The 14,314-nt window shown below is 35.7% G+C and overlaps 1 protein-coding gene and 1 long non-coding RNA gene across 2 annotated transcripts; one reads left to right on the forward strand and one right to left on the reverse strand.

Annotated features, from left to right (window-relative positions):
* Nucleotides 1-33: 33 nt before the first annotated feature.
* Nucleotides 34-1,364, forward strand: LOC112487037 (uncharacterized). The gene is made up of 2 exons (XR_003049744.1): nucleotides 34-515; nucleotides 579-1,364. It is a non-coding gene; the product is annotated as an uncharacterized LOC112487037 (long non-coding RNA).
* phf10 (PHD finger protein 10) lies at nucleotides 794-13,532 on the reverse strand. The gene is made up of 12 exons (XM_008309879.3): nucleotides 13,320-13,532; nucleotides 12,185-12,294; nucleotides 11,109-11,239; nucleotides 10,945-11,028; nucleotides 10,727-10,851; nucleotides 10,480-10,629; nucleotides 10,262-10,371; nucleotides 9,592-9,739; nucleotides 8,777-8,929; nucleotides 3,923-4,031; nucleotides 2,657-2,845; nucleotides 794-1,683 (listed from the first exon to the last, which is right to left on the reverse strand). The coding sequence occupies exons 1-12, from the start codon at nucleotides 13,389-13,391 to the stop codon at nucleotides 1,589-1,591; spliced, it is 1,476 nt and encodes a 491-aa protein (XP_008308101.1). The 5' UTR covers nucleotides 13,392-13,532; the 3' UTR covers nucleotides 794-1,588.
* Nucleotides 13,533-14,314: the final 782 nt, after the last annotated feature.

Here is a 14,314-nt window from a genome sequence, read left to right on the forward strand (position 1 = left end):
TAGAATAAGAACAAGTACGAGAGAGTAAATAAATGAAACATTCCCAGACAGCCTCCTTAAAAACATATTTTACTCAAAGCACACCATATTCAGTAAATAATAAAACATTACAAAAAGACAAAAATAGGTTATTTGAAAGTATTAGTTGACTAATTAGTTATTTAAACAAAAAAAAAATCAACTGCATTCTGTAATTCCAAGTAATCAGTTATTACACGTCAAGGACTTGACATATGCAAATAATAATAAAATAAAATCACAGCCATTTTGCCATGTTGCAAGCAGACTGGTTTTTACTGGCCTTTGTCATTTCATTCTCAAACAAATATATAAATATGGAATAACATTAAAAACCAGGTAACATGAGAAAAAATTTAATGTTTGAGTAGTATAAAATGAAAAACAAACAAACAAAAAAACACTATAAAAAAAAGTTTTCCCATTACACATTAAATGCAGGAGCACCACAGAGTTCACTAGTATAATAGTGTAAGGACAGATTTTACTGGTCCCAGGTCTGAGTCAAGTCTCTAGTGCACTGCAACTGGCAGTGGCATTACTGATGATACAAGTCCCAGGTCTGAGTCAAGTCTCTAGTGTTCAGTCAGAGACTAAGAATGAGATTGTTAGAAAATGGAGTCTGCGTTGTTTTGAAGGTAACTTCTGTGCCATTTGTGCTTACGCAAAATCAGCAAAGGCCAAAACATGATGCAATGAGAGTAAATGTGCCCCCCTGAAATACTGCAGAGAGAATATTTTTGAAAGTTTGTTGATATCCAAGCAGACACAATTATTTATGAGATATGGTACATATACGTTTTAATCTGATTCCATTCTAATACACACACATTTTATTTGGTCCTTTGAAGTCTCGAGGTATGGCGGTTTCCAGGCATTACATAAAATCAAGCTCCTACTGGACAACAGAAAATTATAAGTGGATTAATATACAAATACAAATGAATTAACTGCTAAACTTGTCGAGCCATATCTTTCGAAAGCTGAATCATTCATTTGAGGTAACTTTCTTCTCCGAGACAGTCAACAAGATGCAGACAAAAACATAATATTTCAAGATGTCTTCTAAAAGGTCATTTAGCATATCTTTCATTTTGCATTTGAGAACCCAGTGACTAAAAATCATCAAATCATCATCAAGACTGGCTTCACTAAAGCAGCCAGTTGTCAAATATAACGTCCACATATCTTCACTACAGTTTAATCCACCGCTCTTTATCACTTAATTTACAAAAACTGACATGGTCTATTTTGGGATAGACCTAAAACTATTGATCTATCTTGTTTACATGTGACATTATCCCAAAGATGACTCATAACTATTATTATCAACTGCTAAAAAAAAACAAAAAAAACAAACCCCATTACACATTAAAGACATTAAAACCTGGACTTGATGCAAATATGTTCACGTAAATGCAATTTAAGATCAAAATATTCAACACATGAAGTTTAATGTATATTCTTAAGGTGGTCACAGTAATCACAATAATAGGTCTTTACTGAAATCAGAGCAGTGTGTTTTTTTTCCCTTAGATTTTGGTGCAGGAGTAGTCAAAGGTGTTGTCAATCATTTCTGAGCAGACTTGTACTTCTTAGGTGTTTTGGCTCCCCTCTTTTTCTTGGGTATGGAATCTTTGTCACACACTTCACAAAGCCAGAGCCCTGAGGAAAAGGGAAAAATAAGATGTATTACAATTATAAAAAAAAAACGAGTTGCTCATTTAGCCAACAAAAGAACTGATGCCAAAAGCTGTAGCATCAGGAAAAAGATTAGGTTTGTCTAATCCGTGAGAAACGGAAACATGACATGGGACGCAACAAATGGGAGGAAATTTTCAAGGTATAAGTGATGATGATGATGGCACCTAATGTGCGCTTTCATTTTTTCTTTTGGAACTATTTGATGTTACTGATTTTGATTCATTATAAAATATGACATCACTAGGTGTTGGTTCAATAAATTTGAAATGTTATTTGTCAAGATTTTTGTTGGGGCGATGGGGGGTAAGTGGAAAATCCCCGCTTGTTCAAAATGGGAAATGACCAAAAAAAAAAAAAAAAAGCTTGAGAATCACTGGCTTAGTGTGACTTGAGGCTGAAGCCTCCACTAACGTAACACAATTTAATTATCGCAGATAATTAGTTCATTTTAATACTACCCATTTGCTATGTGCAGTCTATGGGCTAATTCGTGACCACTATACATTATTGCCCCAAGCAAATCTGCACAATACATTTCTACTGTTAAATTTAAAATACTTTTCTACATTTCTACTGTTAAATTTAAAATACAAACATTTATTCAAATTTGGGGGATCGATGACATTTTTTGTGCAGTGTTGTATATGCTGCGTTATGTAGCGAAAATGTTATTTACAGGAGTGCCTAACATGCCCTCATTTGGAATCAATTGGTGGAAGAAAACCAATGCATTGTGGGATATACAGTAAATTAGGTTAAGTGTAATTTTGAGCAGACAAAAAATTCCATTAAAAAATACTATAAAATGTCCTCATGAGGTAGTACGTCAATTCTTCCTGTGGGTATGTTACTCTTTTGCTAGTAAGGGCAGTCTGTGTACTTTTGGTGGAGTGCATGCTAAACCTGCATATCCAAGTTGGTGGTATATATTTACCAGTTGGTATGGAGTCCACGCCCACGCAGAATGTGTGATATCCTCGATCACACTTGTCACAGAACATCATCTCGTCCTCGTGATGTGGCTGCTGGCACACGGTGCAGGTCTTACAATCCATACACTGCCAACGGTAGGTCTGAATTACACTCACCAGTTCCGCACTCATGTCTAAGCAGGATGGATGACCTGAAGTCATTAAGAGCAGAGGTAAAGACACAGCCAAGAGGACAAACTGACAAATGAAGAACACACACACACACACTCAGGCAAAAAGAAAAATACTCTACATCAGTGGTCCCCACACTTTTTTTGTACCAAGGACCGGTTGACCGGTATCTGCCATTACTGCAGGCTGGTAATATCGCTATATTTTCAAAATAAAAAAAAATTTTTTTTAGACTTTAGACTTTATTCTGTTCAGTATCAGAGTCTGAATGACTTATTGTTTTGAAACATTGCCAGATTATCTAGTTATAAAAACAAGTAAAGGGATATGACTGGATTCTTTTGGAATGAAGTAAATTAGTAAAACTGAAGTACTATTATAGTACTAGTATTTTTTCACTGTGTCCTACAGCAGCCTGGCCCCCCCCGGCCCGGGGATTGGGGACCCTCCGCATTACATGGTATAAAGTATGCCATTCAATTAATTAAAAATATTATTATTTTAATAATTATTATTTAATTATTTTGAATTATTATTTAACTAAAATAACAACGTTAGAGACAGCAATTTCACACAAACAATGAGGGGAAACAAGGATCGTAAACAAGGCACTTTACGAAATTTCTCAGAAACAGATGCATTTTGTTTCAAAAGTGAGGCTTTGAGTTAAAGTGATAACTGTACAAATGTAAGTCAAAACAGTGCATAAGGTTTAGGCAAGTGTATACATATAATTCTTGCAGCGTTTTTCATTTAAAGTTTTTTTTAAAGTAAAAGTAGAGGGCCATCCTCAACAACACTTACTCTTTGGTAAAAGATAAATATTAGGGATGTCCGATACTAACTCTATCCTGAGATAACACTTAATTTTTGGGTTTATTGGGTTTCATTATCGGAGGGAAAACCAATAACAATTCTTACAGATATTACAAAACATGCCAATATCGGTCGGCCGATATTATCGGACATTCCTAATAAAAATGATGGAGAAATATGAGCGGACACCATGTATAGTCAACAGCTGCCTTATCTAAAATTATATAATTATTAAAAGATATAAAGTCAAGTATCCTCTTAAATAAAGAATGTGAACTTACCACTGTTGTCACATTGGGAACAGTGAATGAGAGCTTCGGGCTTGCCTTTCCTGTTGGCCTCTTTACCCTTCTGGCAAATGCCACAAACAGCATTGGGAATGACCTTAGGCTGTAATGGCAGAATAATTCTATAAAAACCAGTCACACATCAAATTCTGCAGTAACTGACAAAAATGTTTCTGGATTTTACAAAAAAGAACAGTATACAGTTGACATATTTTATATGTGGATACACATTCAATTATATTGACAGGTTTATAAAAAACAAACAAAAAAAAAAAAAAGCAACAATATGCTAACCTTCAACTTATCGGGATGACGATTTCAAATACAATTGCAGCTACTTTGCTGACTTTAAAGTCGCATGGTCGCAAGCGTGGATTTGACTAATTCATTGTGATACACAATATTAGAAAATTCCTGTTCTCCTGCCAGTGTCACCCTTGACTTACATAGAGAAAGCTGGTATGTGTCCTCTACCTAAGCCAGACACGGGCAAACTAAGGCCCGGGGGCCGGATGCAGCCCATTTATCTTTTTAATCTTGCCCACCAAACTTTTTCAAATGATATAATTTATTTATATTATCATCATACTTCTGCCTCTTCTCCTGCAATAAACACTTTTTTTCCCCCAATAGATGTCGTAGAAAATGATAAAAAGTGATTTAGCCTTTATGCATGGCTTTTACATGGTCTTTTATCTTAGTTCACACAAAATGTTATTATTATGGCTAACGAGATCAAAATGTTCAATTTAAAGCGACGCTCACATATCCAATGTCCAATAATTCCACCGTCCATCCACCTATCATTGCTCTCATATTCAGCTGATACGCAAGTCATTTGTTCAAACTGCACCATATACTATCTCAACCCATCATTCGACTTTCTGTTGGACGCCTGGCTGCCATGAGACCAGCCTCACCAAGCTAACGGCCCTAATTAAGGCTACCTAGCGAAAAGCTGTGTGACACAGTTGTCGAATGGATTTGAGAGAATGTAGACTGGTCAATATTGTTGAGGACTTGAGGACCAAGGCCTCCTGCAACCCAATGTCAAGAAAACCATCAACACCACGATTAATCACAATTAATCATGATTAATCCATGGATACACAAGACTATTCAGATTAAAGATGATAATCATTTTATAATCATCACACATTAACAAAAACCATCAAGTCAAATCGTCATTTAGAAGTTAAATGATTTAACACTACTACTTTTTGTCATACTATTTTCTCAGTTTTAAATGCATCGTTGATGCTTAACGTTATTATGTTTAACAGTAACCCCCATGAAAAGTTGTTGGCATCTGACAACACATGGAAGGTCAAAGCAGATGGACGACAACAACAGCCAATCAATTCAAATTGTCACTAAAAAAAAAAAAAAAAAAATCAATCCCTGAAAACTATGAGAGATAGATGTGCCAAATCAGGGTCTCTTCAACTTTTTATACACGACACACATTTCAATAATTAACTAAATGCGAAAACTGAAAGTAAACACCTCACACAACAGTGTTCTGACTTAGGACCGATAAATGGATAATCACATAATTATTACATACTCTGTGAAAACACAAATAGTTGTTTTCAATATTGTTAGAGTAAATGCAGAGCACTTTTTTTTTCTTAATAGTAAAAGTTGATTTGTATAATAAAGAGACCCAAAATCTAAAGCTTCAACAACAACAACAAAAAAATCTAGCAAACTTTGCTCAATCTTACCAGTTACATCAATGAGCCACATGGCTGTTCTTTTATATTAGGTTAAAAAAGAGCCAATAATGTGGAACACATAATAACTTGTAATGGGAAGGAAAGATCTGCAGGACAATTTTAATGATATCATACAGTCAAACAACAGATCATGTATAAAAACATCTGCTATAAAGTCTATGGTAAGCAATGAAGATTAGAGTTTTAACGCCTAAATAAAATGTATCTATGGACATATATATATATATATATTATTGGATAAAGGGAAACACCTTTTCAAAGAAGAAAATTAAAAAGTTTTATATGGGGACACAAAACAAATGTTATTTGAAAACAAATGTAACCTTGTGTTCATGGAATTATTGGAAAGAAGTACTCCCCCCCCCCCCCAAAATAACCTAAAACAAATCTCCTTGAAGTTCCTTGAAGTAAGAAACAAAACAAGTTTATAATGACAAACAGGCTGAGAATCAAATTAACCTCTACTCACATTAATATCCAGAGTGAAGTAAGTCAATTTTCCTTTAACTGGTCAAGTCAACTTTGAACAAAATTCATCCTTCATATCTTTTTTTTAGATCCATTATCACTTATAAAGATGTGTGTTCATGTTTTTGCTTAAGAAAGCAGCAAAAGAAAGAAAAATGTATTTAGAAGAACATCAAGGTATTTACGGTCTGGGAAACACTGTTTAACCAATTCCTCACATGTGACGGATTTAACAATTGAGTAGATCAACAAATTTACAAAATGATGACACGTTACTTGCTTGTTAATACCTCAACTTGATTCATTCTCAAAATCACTGTCCACCTAATAAATAATCAAATAAATCGAGTTTTTTATATAATAACATTGTATCCATAGCCATGCACTACACTCATGGAGAACCACGGCATATACAGTATGCAGATGGACCTCCCACTTAATGGTCTGCAGATACACATGTAACGCAAGGTACTCTATATGCAGCAATAATTTGTTTTTAAATGGAGCATGATCACCAAAGATCGACATGCATGGCCTCCGGTTCTCGTTTTTTTTTTTTGTTTCCAATCCAGATCAACTCAAACACGAGTTACACTCAAACATTGCTAACAAATGGTACTAAATGAAGAATCAGAGCCAAATGACTTCATTTAGTTCTCCATGTCTGGTATGTATACCCTTCCCTCTGTACCTCCTTTAGTGAGTTTGAGAAGGGCTAAGGACAACATATGCACATGTCTGGACTTTTCCATTTCTGAAACATGTTGCATGAGTCTGGTTAACACAATAATAAGAAGAAGGATTTGCAACTGACGCAGCCTGCCACGGGAGGCGCCATTGAGGATAAGCGGTTCCTCTGGGGCTCGAACTTAGAATCATTCATATCACTATGGAACTAGAATGCAATCATCTCTGATACCAGCTATACGCTCAACGTGTAACAGTTCCACCTCTTAAGCCTAGGAAATCACAAGTTACGTCAATAAATTCAAAAAAAATATTTTTCACTACACTTAGGTCTGAAAGGAAGGAAATAGATGTCAAACAACAAATAAGCAATGTTTTTTTTTAAAAAAAATCCAACAATTGATAGAGAACTACTGTGTTACCAAGTCTGGTAGTAACTTGCCTAAAAAGACATGAACTCTCCTCCAGAGTAAACATCCTTATGAGTTAAGCCAGTATTTCTCAAACAGAGATGCGGGCCCCCCCTGGTGGGTTCAGTGTAGAATGTTTTTTTTGTTTTAAAAAAAAAACACCATTCATTTAGAAATGTCACTGAAAATACACTTTTTAGGATAGCATTTGTGAATTATCCTGCTTATTGTTTGTCCAATCGCCAGACATATAAGTAAATAAAGCATTGTGGACGGAAGTTACAATATCAGAAGCAACCATTAGCGTAGTATATGGAGGTGGCTGTGAAGTAGTGTAATTCTTGCCTGCCCTGCAGTAAAAACGGTATCCAGCTGTACCCAGATGACAAATGCTGTGAACAGCTCTAATGAAGGTTAAATGCCAAAAGGAAAAATGCAGTATTTGTGAAACTCAATGATTCACTATTTAAGCATCCATTAGCATACCAAATTACAGATTCCACAAGTGGGGCATTTTTGTATTTCACATCCTACAAACACCTAAATACCATTTAGTTATTGTTGATTACAAATGTATCCCAAAATGTATCATGTGAACTCTATGTACCTGGGATGACAAAAATGTTAGCTAGCTGCTGGAATTAATTGCCGTGTTATGTTAAAATAAAAATGACCGATGTAAGGCTCGTCATCTAGAACTTTAAATGACACAAATTATACTTGTAGCCATAACATCCATCTTTCATATACTATTTTGTCAGTTAAATAAATAAAGATAATGATTGCAAATCATTACTTACAAAAGTTGGTGTTTAAAAAAAAAAAGGCATGTGAAATTAAGTGGGACTTGCCAAGCATGACTTGTCCGGCTCAGCATGCCCTCAAGTCTGAGTTACACAAGTGTAAACATAAATTGCAGTTCATCACACTGGAGCTAAACAAAGTATTTTTCGAGATAATCACAAGGTGTGGTGCATTTTAGCTTCAGATATAGATGTTAACAAAAACTACAAAAAAAAACCCATAAAACTGGACTGTTCTATATCGGATTACGTAAAAGTATAGAACATTTGAAAGCAATAGATTAGCAGCCAAAACATCCACAAACTTGTCTCAATTTGGACAAGGGGTATTTTGAAGAGATATCTAAAATTGGAAAGCTGTTATTTTTTTAAATCTTTTTGTTAAAAAAAAGAAGAAAAAAAAAAGAAAAGTGCAATTAAAAGACAAAAGTGAACTGTTCCTGTAAATTGTTCTTATTGCTCACAGTCTGGTACAAAAAAAAAAAAAAGAAAGAAGTGCCACAAACAGAAGTTCCCCCGAGTGCATGTGGTGGTGTTGTGTATATCTTTAAATATCACAATGTACCATCTGAGCTGGCCACACACTGCAGAAGTCAAAGTGGAGAAAGCTATGGTAGGTTGACAGGTTTATGGAGTGGGGAGTGGTGGGAGTAGTAAGAAGTAGAGGAGGAGGGAGGAGGGAGTAGAAAAGTGCTGCTGCTGCTGTTGTTGAAGAAGAATTCAGGTGGTTTTGTCCTCTACCTTGTAACCTAGAGTGGCTTTGTGGGACAATGAGTTGCGAAGGCTGCTGTCCTTGCCTGGTGCAGACGTACGGTCTTTGGTAGTGGACTTGGGGCCTTGTCTACATCCTCCCTCCTGGCTCTCCATGTCTGACGTGTTGCCTGAAGAACTATCCTTTACAGGAACCCAAACAACAAGAAATACATTTAATTCAAGGTAGTCTTCAATGTTAGTGCATATGAAAGTTATTAGTTCCATAAAATAATACCCTATATGAAGCACTGTGGTTTTAAGTAGGGATGCTTCGATACAACATTCTTACGTCCGATACAGGATATTACGACTTACCGATACTTTATGCTGCAGGCATGAGGTGGCAGTGTGCCTGTTTGTGGCATGTAACACAAAATAGTTGAGTAACTGGGCTCAGGTATCGGATCAAAGGGGCTATAGTTATTTATTTTTCAATGACTGATCCTGAAATTTTGACCAATATCGGACTGACCCTGAGTATCCGAACGAGCTATCCCTAGTTTTAAGGTTGGCAAGTAAAACTATAGTGTTAAGTATAATTACAGTAGAACTGCAGAAGCTAACTGTGCTATTTTTTTCCCAGATGCTCTCGTTACAATTTTGACATGTTTGAAATGTTAATGTTTTGTTTTGTTTTAGTGAAAGGCAATTTACTGTAAGGGTTTGTTTAACCTTTGGATGAATGCTTGCCAGTTAAGTTTAAAATTATATTTCATTACTTAGAAAGTAGTTGCAAGAGAGTTATTAGGAACACTTTTTATCGTCAGGGGCGAGAAGAAGTGGCAAGAAGGTTAATTCCTTACAGAAGAGTTCTTGTTCTTTTTTTCATCTTTGCCATCCTCTGCATCATCAGAGTCAGGCTCGGAATCCAAAGCAGGCAGCTCTGGATCCAGTGGAGGCTCATACAGAGCTGTGTTCAACGGTAGGTATCGCAGTTCATTAGTAGAGTATCTGTAAAAGTACATAACAGAAAGACATCAAATTAGCCTCAGAAAGTTCCAGGATAAATGTCAATAAAAAAAAAAAAAAAAACTCTACCCATTTTTAATCTCAGCTTGTACCGTTTAATAGAGGACCTGGTTAAAAGTAGTACCTCTGCCTTATGCAATATCACACATATGTTTGTTAATTATGTAACACTAAAGACGAGGAACTAATTAAAACAGCTCTGAACCGGACACTAGTCTTAATGACAAGGTTGACAGTGATGTGCTGTCAACTCTCGCCAAACATCTGACACTCTTACATATACAGTATGTGTACATGTCTGGCTATATTCCCAATGTAAAAGGATACAAGTATAGTTTACCCAAGTCTAAATACCGTGTAAGAACCACAGCATGAGTTAGCAGTGATATAAACAAGAACTTTTGCCTTCACATTTACATGCTTGTGTATAAAATAGTACCTCAAATAGATATGATTTAACTCTAGTAATATCCTGTCAGCCAAAGCAGTACATTTAGTAATTACCTCTTGTAGTAGTCTTGGAACTGTCCTGGTATAAGTGCTACTGGATAGGGCCCTGTCCTGGTCAGCTCTGGAGTCAGCACTTTGTACTGACCCTGAGGCACCTGGATAATCTAAGAAGAGACACAGAATTATTTTTAAAAAAGTCCCCAATTGCTTTCAAATGTATGCATTTTATTACCTTCGACATCACACATTTTTGTATTTGAGGTAGAACTAACATGTGTCTGGAGGTCAAAGTAGGCTCTCCTCTCTTCCATACGCTCTCGATTAAAGTTAATGTTGAATTCTGCAGCTTTTTTCGCTGCCTTCTTGATGTACTCTGGAACCTTACTGGCCTCCACTTTCTGATGATTCTGCTGCTGCATTTGCTGCAAGACATAACAAAAAAAACAAACAAGACAGACATAAGGAACATTTTAAACAAAGCATTACTTCTTTCTTGTACACAAGGCGATGCGGACTTACAGAATACTCTTTGGCTATTCTCTGTCGCTCTCTCTCCTGCAGGATGACCGAGTATTCAGAATGTTTGGAGGGATACTCTTTAATCATCAGATCGATCACTTCGTCACTCCGCAGAGCTGTTAAACCTGCAAACAATCAACCAATGTGGATAGTAATTGAGTACAAAGTTCGGACCAACATCTTGGCGCAAACGTAAAGACAGTGAGTTTCATTCCTACCCAGAGTGCATTGTGTCTCTGTGATAACATTTTGTTCTCGCAGATAAAGCTTCTCTTTGTGGGACAGATCTCTCCTCTCCATATCTACAACAGGGGGACAACTTTATCATTGCAGTATTATTACAAGAGGAGTAGTTAGTATTGGGTATAACAAAAATATTTACCTGGGTACTTTCGCTTGAAAGAAGTGACACCCAAATATTCGCTGACCTGCTCCTGCAGCATGTAATACTCTCCCGTGTCATCTGCTGGCCACTTGTACTCTGTCAGATTCTCTGCTGGGAAATATGTCAGTCTGAAATTAAAGAAGCAAAAAAAAAAACATGTAAAACTATAGGGGTCCTATAAGTTTCTGTAGGAAAAAATATTTATTTTACAAATTATATAGCAGTAGCAGTAGAAAATATATAGTACAGAAGTTCATATTTGCTGCACATAGAACTTTCTTTTTATATGTACTACCACTTGGAAGTTTGGAATCACTTGCAAACATTATTGTTACCATAAAAAAAAAATCACTTTTATTGCAATCACAAACAATAAAAAAAAAAAGAATCATACGTTTTAAAACTGTCTACATTTGGCAAACAGGGCTTTTATGAGCAATAGCTAACCATGTGCATTCAATTTCTTGCTACTGTTAATCCAAGTAAATCATAACTCATTATAAGAAATTAAGTTTTTGCAGTTGTTACAGCTAATAAATATTGTTCTATTCACAATGGTACAAGACAAATATCTCAAGAGATGGAAAAAATATTTTTGTGGGAGCAACTTGACCGAATGACTTCTCCTTTTCTTCCAACTCACCTGTCATGATGATGTGATGATGATGAGAATACAATGCAGTATTAATTGAAGTAAGTAAGTAAATATTTTTAAAGTAAACATTATTTTTCAGTATGGTAGGTAGTAGGTTCTCAGTCATCCAGGTCAGCTTATCCAAAAATAGACACCTCGAGGGCAACTGGACGGAATAGGTTTCTCGAAGACATTTCACCTCTCATCCAAAAGGGTTCTTCAGCTGAAGAAGCACTACTATAGCAGTACTATATAATAAGGCCAGATAAAGCCAATGTAAACTCAGCAATGTTTCATAGTAAATGATCAATTAAAATATTTAGGTAAATTACGAAAAAAAGCAACATTTTAAATGTATTTTAAAAAAAACTTTAGCGTAGATCATTTAAACTATTTCAGAAAAGTCTATGTTTGGCGTACAGTAAAAAAGTTCACTAACCCAAGATCTTGGCTTGAAGTATCACAACTTCGAGAGCTGTCACCTGAACCCATTCTCTGTCGTTTGGGAGGCTGGCTTCCATCGTTGGACTCTTCTTCTGTAACATCACCCTGCAAATAAATGATAAATTAAAACTAAAAAAAAAAAAAATCAACATTTTGGCACATTTTATTTGCATAAAAGAAAAAAATATCCAAAAAGAAGTCTTTCCACTAGGAAATATTAACACAAGAATTATTAGCATTTATTAGTAATCAGCTTCGCAATGTCATTAAGCTTTGCATGTGGTACTCGAGATTTTCTTTACATAAACTCTGTATATTTGTTTCCTGTTTGATAAAAACAAAACAAACAGTAACAGCAAATTCGTGTGTAAGGGGATGAATTCCTGTCCCACAAAGCCTCCACAGGCAATGTTTTCTTGAATATGTATTGTTACTGTTAATCAACCCGAAAGAAAATCTGTTACACAAAATCTGTTGAAGTGCAGCCCTCACGGCCCAAGTTTAGCAGCATAAAGTTCTTAGTGTTTAATGTGGTGCTGATTATTTCTAGGTTATTAAACATTTATGTATATATAAACAAGCAAATACCTCCCCCAAATACTTATATTTGAGGAGGTGTGATGGCGAAATGGGTTTTAAATATATTTAAAATAAGCTACAAGCCAGCACTATCTTACATTCAATATGCATGGCGCAAGTGTCCCATTTTCTCTAGAACGTAAAACAAACTTGTTATGAGGCACTTTAACGTCTAACTTTTAATTTAATTTAATTTTTATTCTGATTTAACAGCAAATGGTTTGTTGATAAGATGATATTGTTAAAAATAATCAGGCGTAACCAACACGATTCACAGGAAAACGATAAATACAGTTGTTTCTATTGAAACCGTGCGCAATTTAGAATGTACAGATGGACAGAGAGTCGAAGATGTGAGTATACGTTTTATTTTAAAAAGCGTATCAGAAACACAAAGCGGTCTCCTGGTGTCCACAAAACATAAATACAAAAGAAAGACGCTACCGTTACTAAGTACATGGGACCGTCGCGGCCGCGACTCGGTCACTTAGCTTTCAGACAGGCATTCGGCTACCAACTGTGGAAAAATGATATTATGAGTTAAAAGTCACCTTCATCGACTGTGCAACTGGTGTAGCGGGATTGCTGTCGGACGGCGGTCTGATATTAACCACAGCTGCCATATTTCATCGATTAACGCAAGCAGTCGATTGGACTTAGCTTCTTCCTGACACGGTCATGGCGCGATACACAAAAGTACGGAGCAGCAGTGCGTAGACAAGGCATTGACTGCACAAAGTGCGTCAACGACGCCGCCATATTGTGATAGTCATTGTTGCGGAAGAGTTGCACAAAACGAATCGTTTAGCATGTTCACGTGGACTTATTACATGACAAATTGCTAAAATATATGTCAATTTGGACGAATGGCACTTTTATGTATATGAGAATATACATATACACAACTAAACTAAATAGCTATGTCAGAGACACGTTATTTCATTTGATAACATGCAAGTAGCACAATTAAAATGCTTAACAAACGGTAAAACTAACAAGATTTAATTAATTAACAAATTAACGGTAAAAACAAACAACTACAAACAGATAGATAGATAACTGTACATCAATAAACACAATATATTTCTTTAACACATGGTGTAATGTAGAGTTCAATATATCACACTATAGATAGACTATTTGACGATTTGTACTCCAGAACGTCAAATACCTCAGCTTAAAACATCTATCACACTATAGATAGACCATTTGTACTCTAGAACGTCAAATACCTCAGCTTAAAACAGATACTGTACTTACATAAAGGAGTCTATTAAAAGCAGGGACAACACTGACTTACCAGGTGTCATTTAAAATGTAGAGAACTGTGTAAGCCCTGCTGTTATACAATGTCATATTGACTGTAATATCATACTACTGCAATTTCCCCTTTTGGGCTCTGGCCCTTAATAGGTGCTAGAGCATTCCTTTATACTAAAACTAGCCATTTGCTGATTGCTAAACCAACCATGATAGTCTACATTCTTATACTTAATTCAAAAACAATTTAGCGCTATACTTAGCCGAACAACAGACAAATAATTTC

Source organism: Cynoglossus semilaevis, chromosome 5 (genome assembly GCF_000523025.1).
Source record: "Cynoglossus semilaevis isolate Cse_v1.0 chromosome 5, Cse_v1.0, whole genome shotgun sequence".
Taxonomy (NCBI): Eukaryota; Metazoa; Chordata; class Actinopteri; order Pleuronectiformes; family Cynoglossidae; genus Cynoglossus; species Cynoglossus semilaevis.

Coding starts and splice junctions, on each gene's coding strand:
- phf10 (XM_008309879.3), bottom strand. CDS start 13,391: ATGGCAGCTGTGGTTAATATCAGACCGCCGTCCGACAGCAATCCCGCT. Junction 12,295..13,319: donor CAGTTGCACAGTCGATGAAG/GTGACTTTTAAC, acceptor ATTTATTTGCAG/GGTGATGTTACAGAAGAAGA. Junction 10,852..10,944: donor AGAGACACAATGCACTCTGG/GTAGGAATGAAA, acceptor GATTGTTTGCAG/GTTTAACAGCTCTGCGGAGT.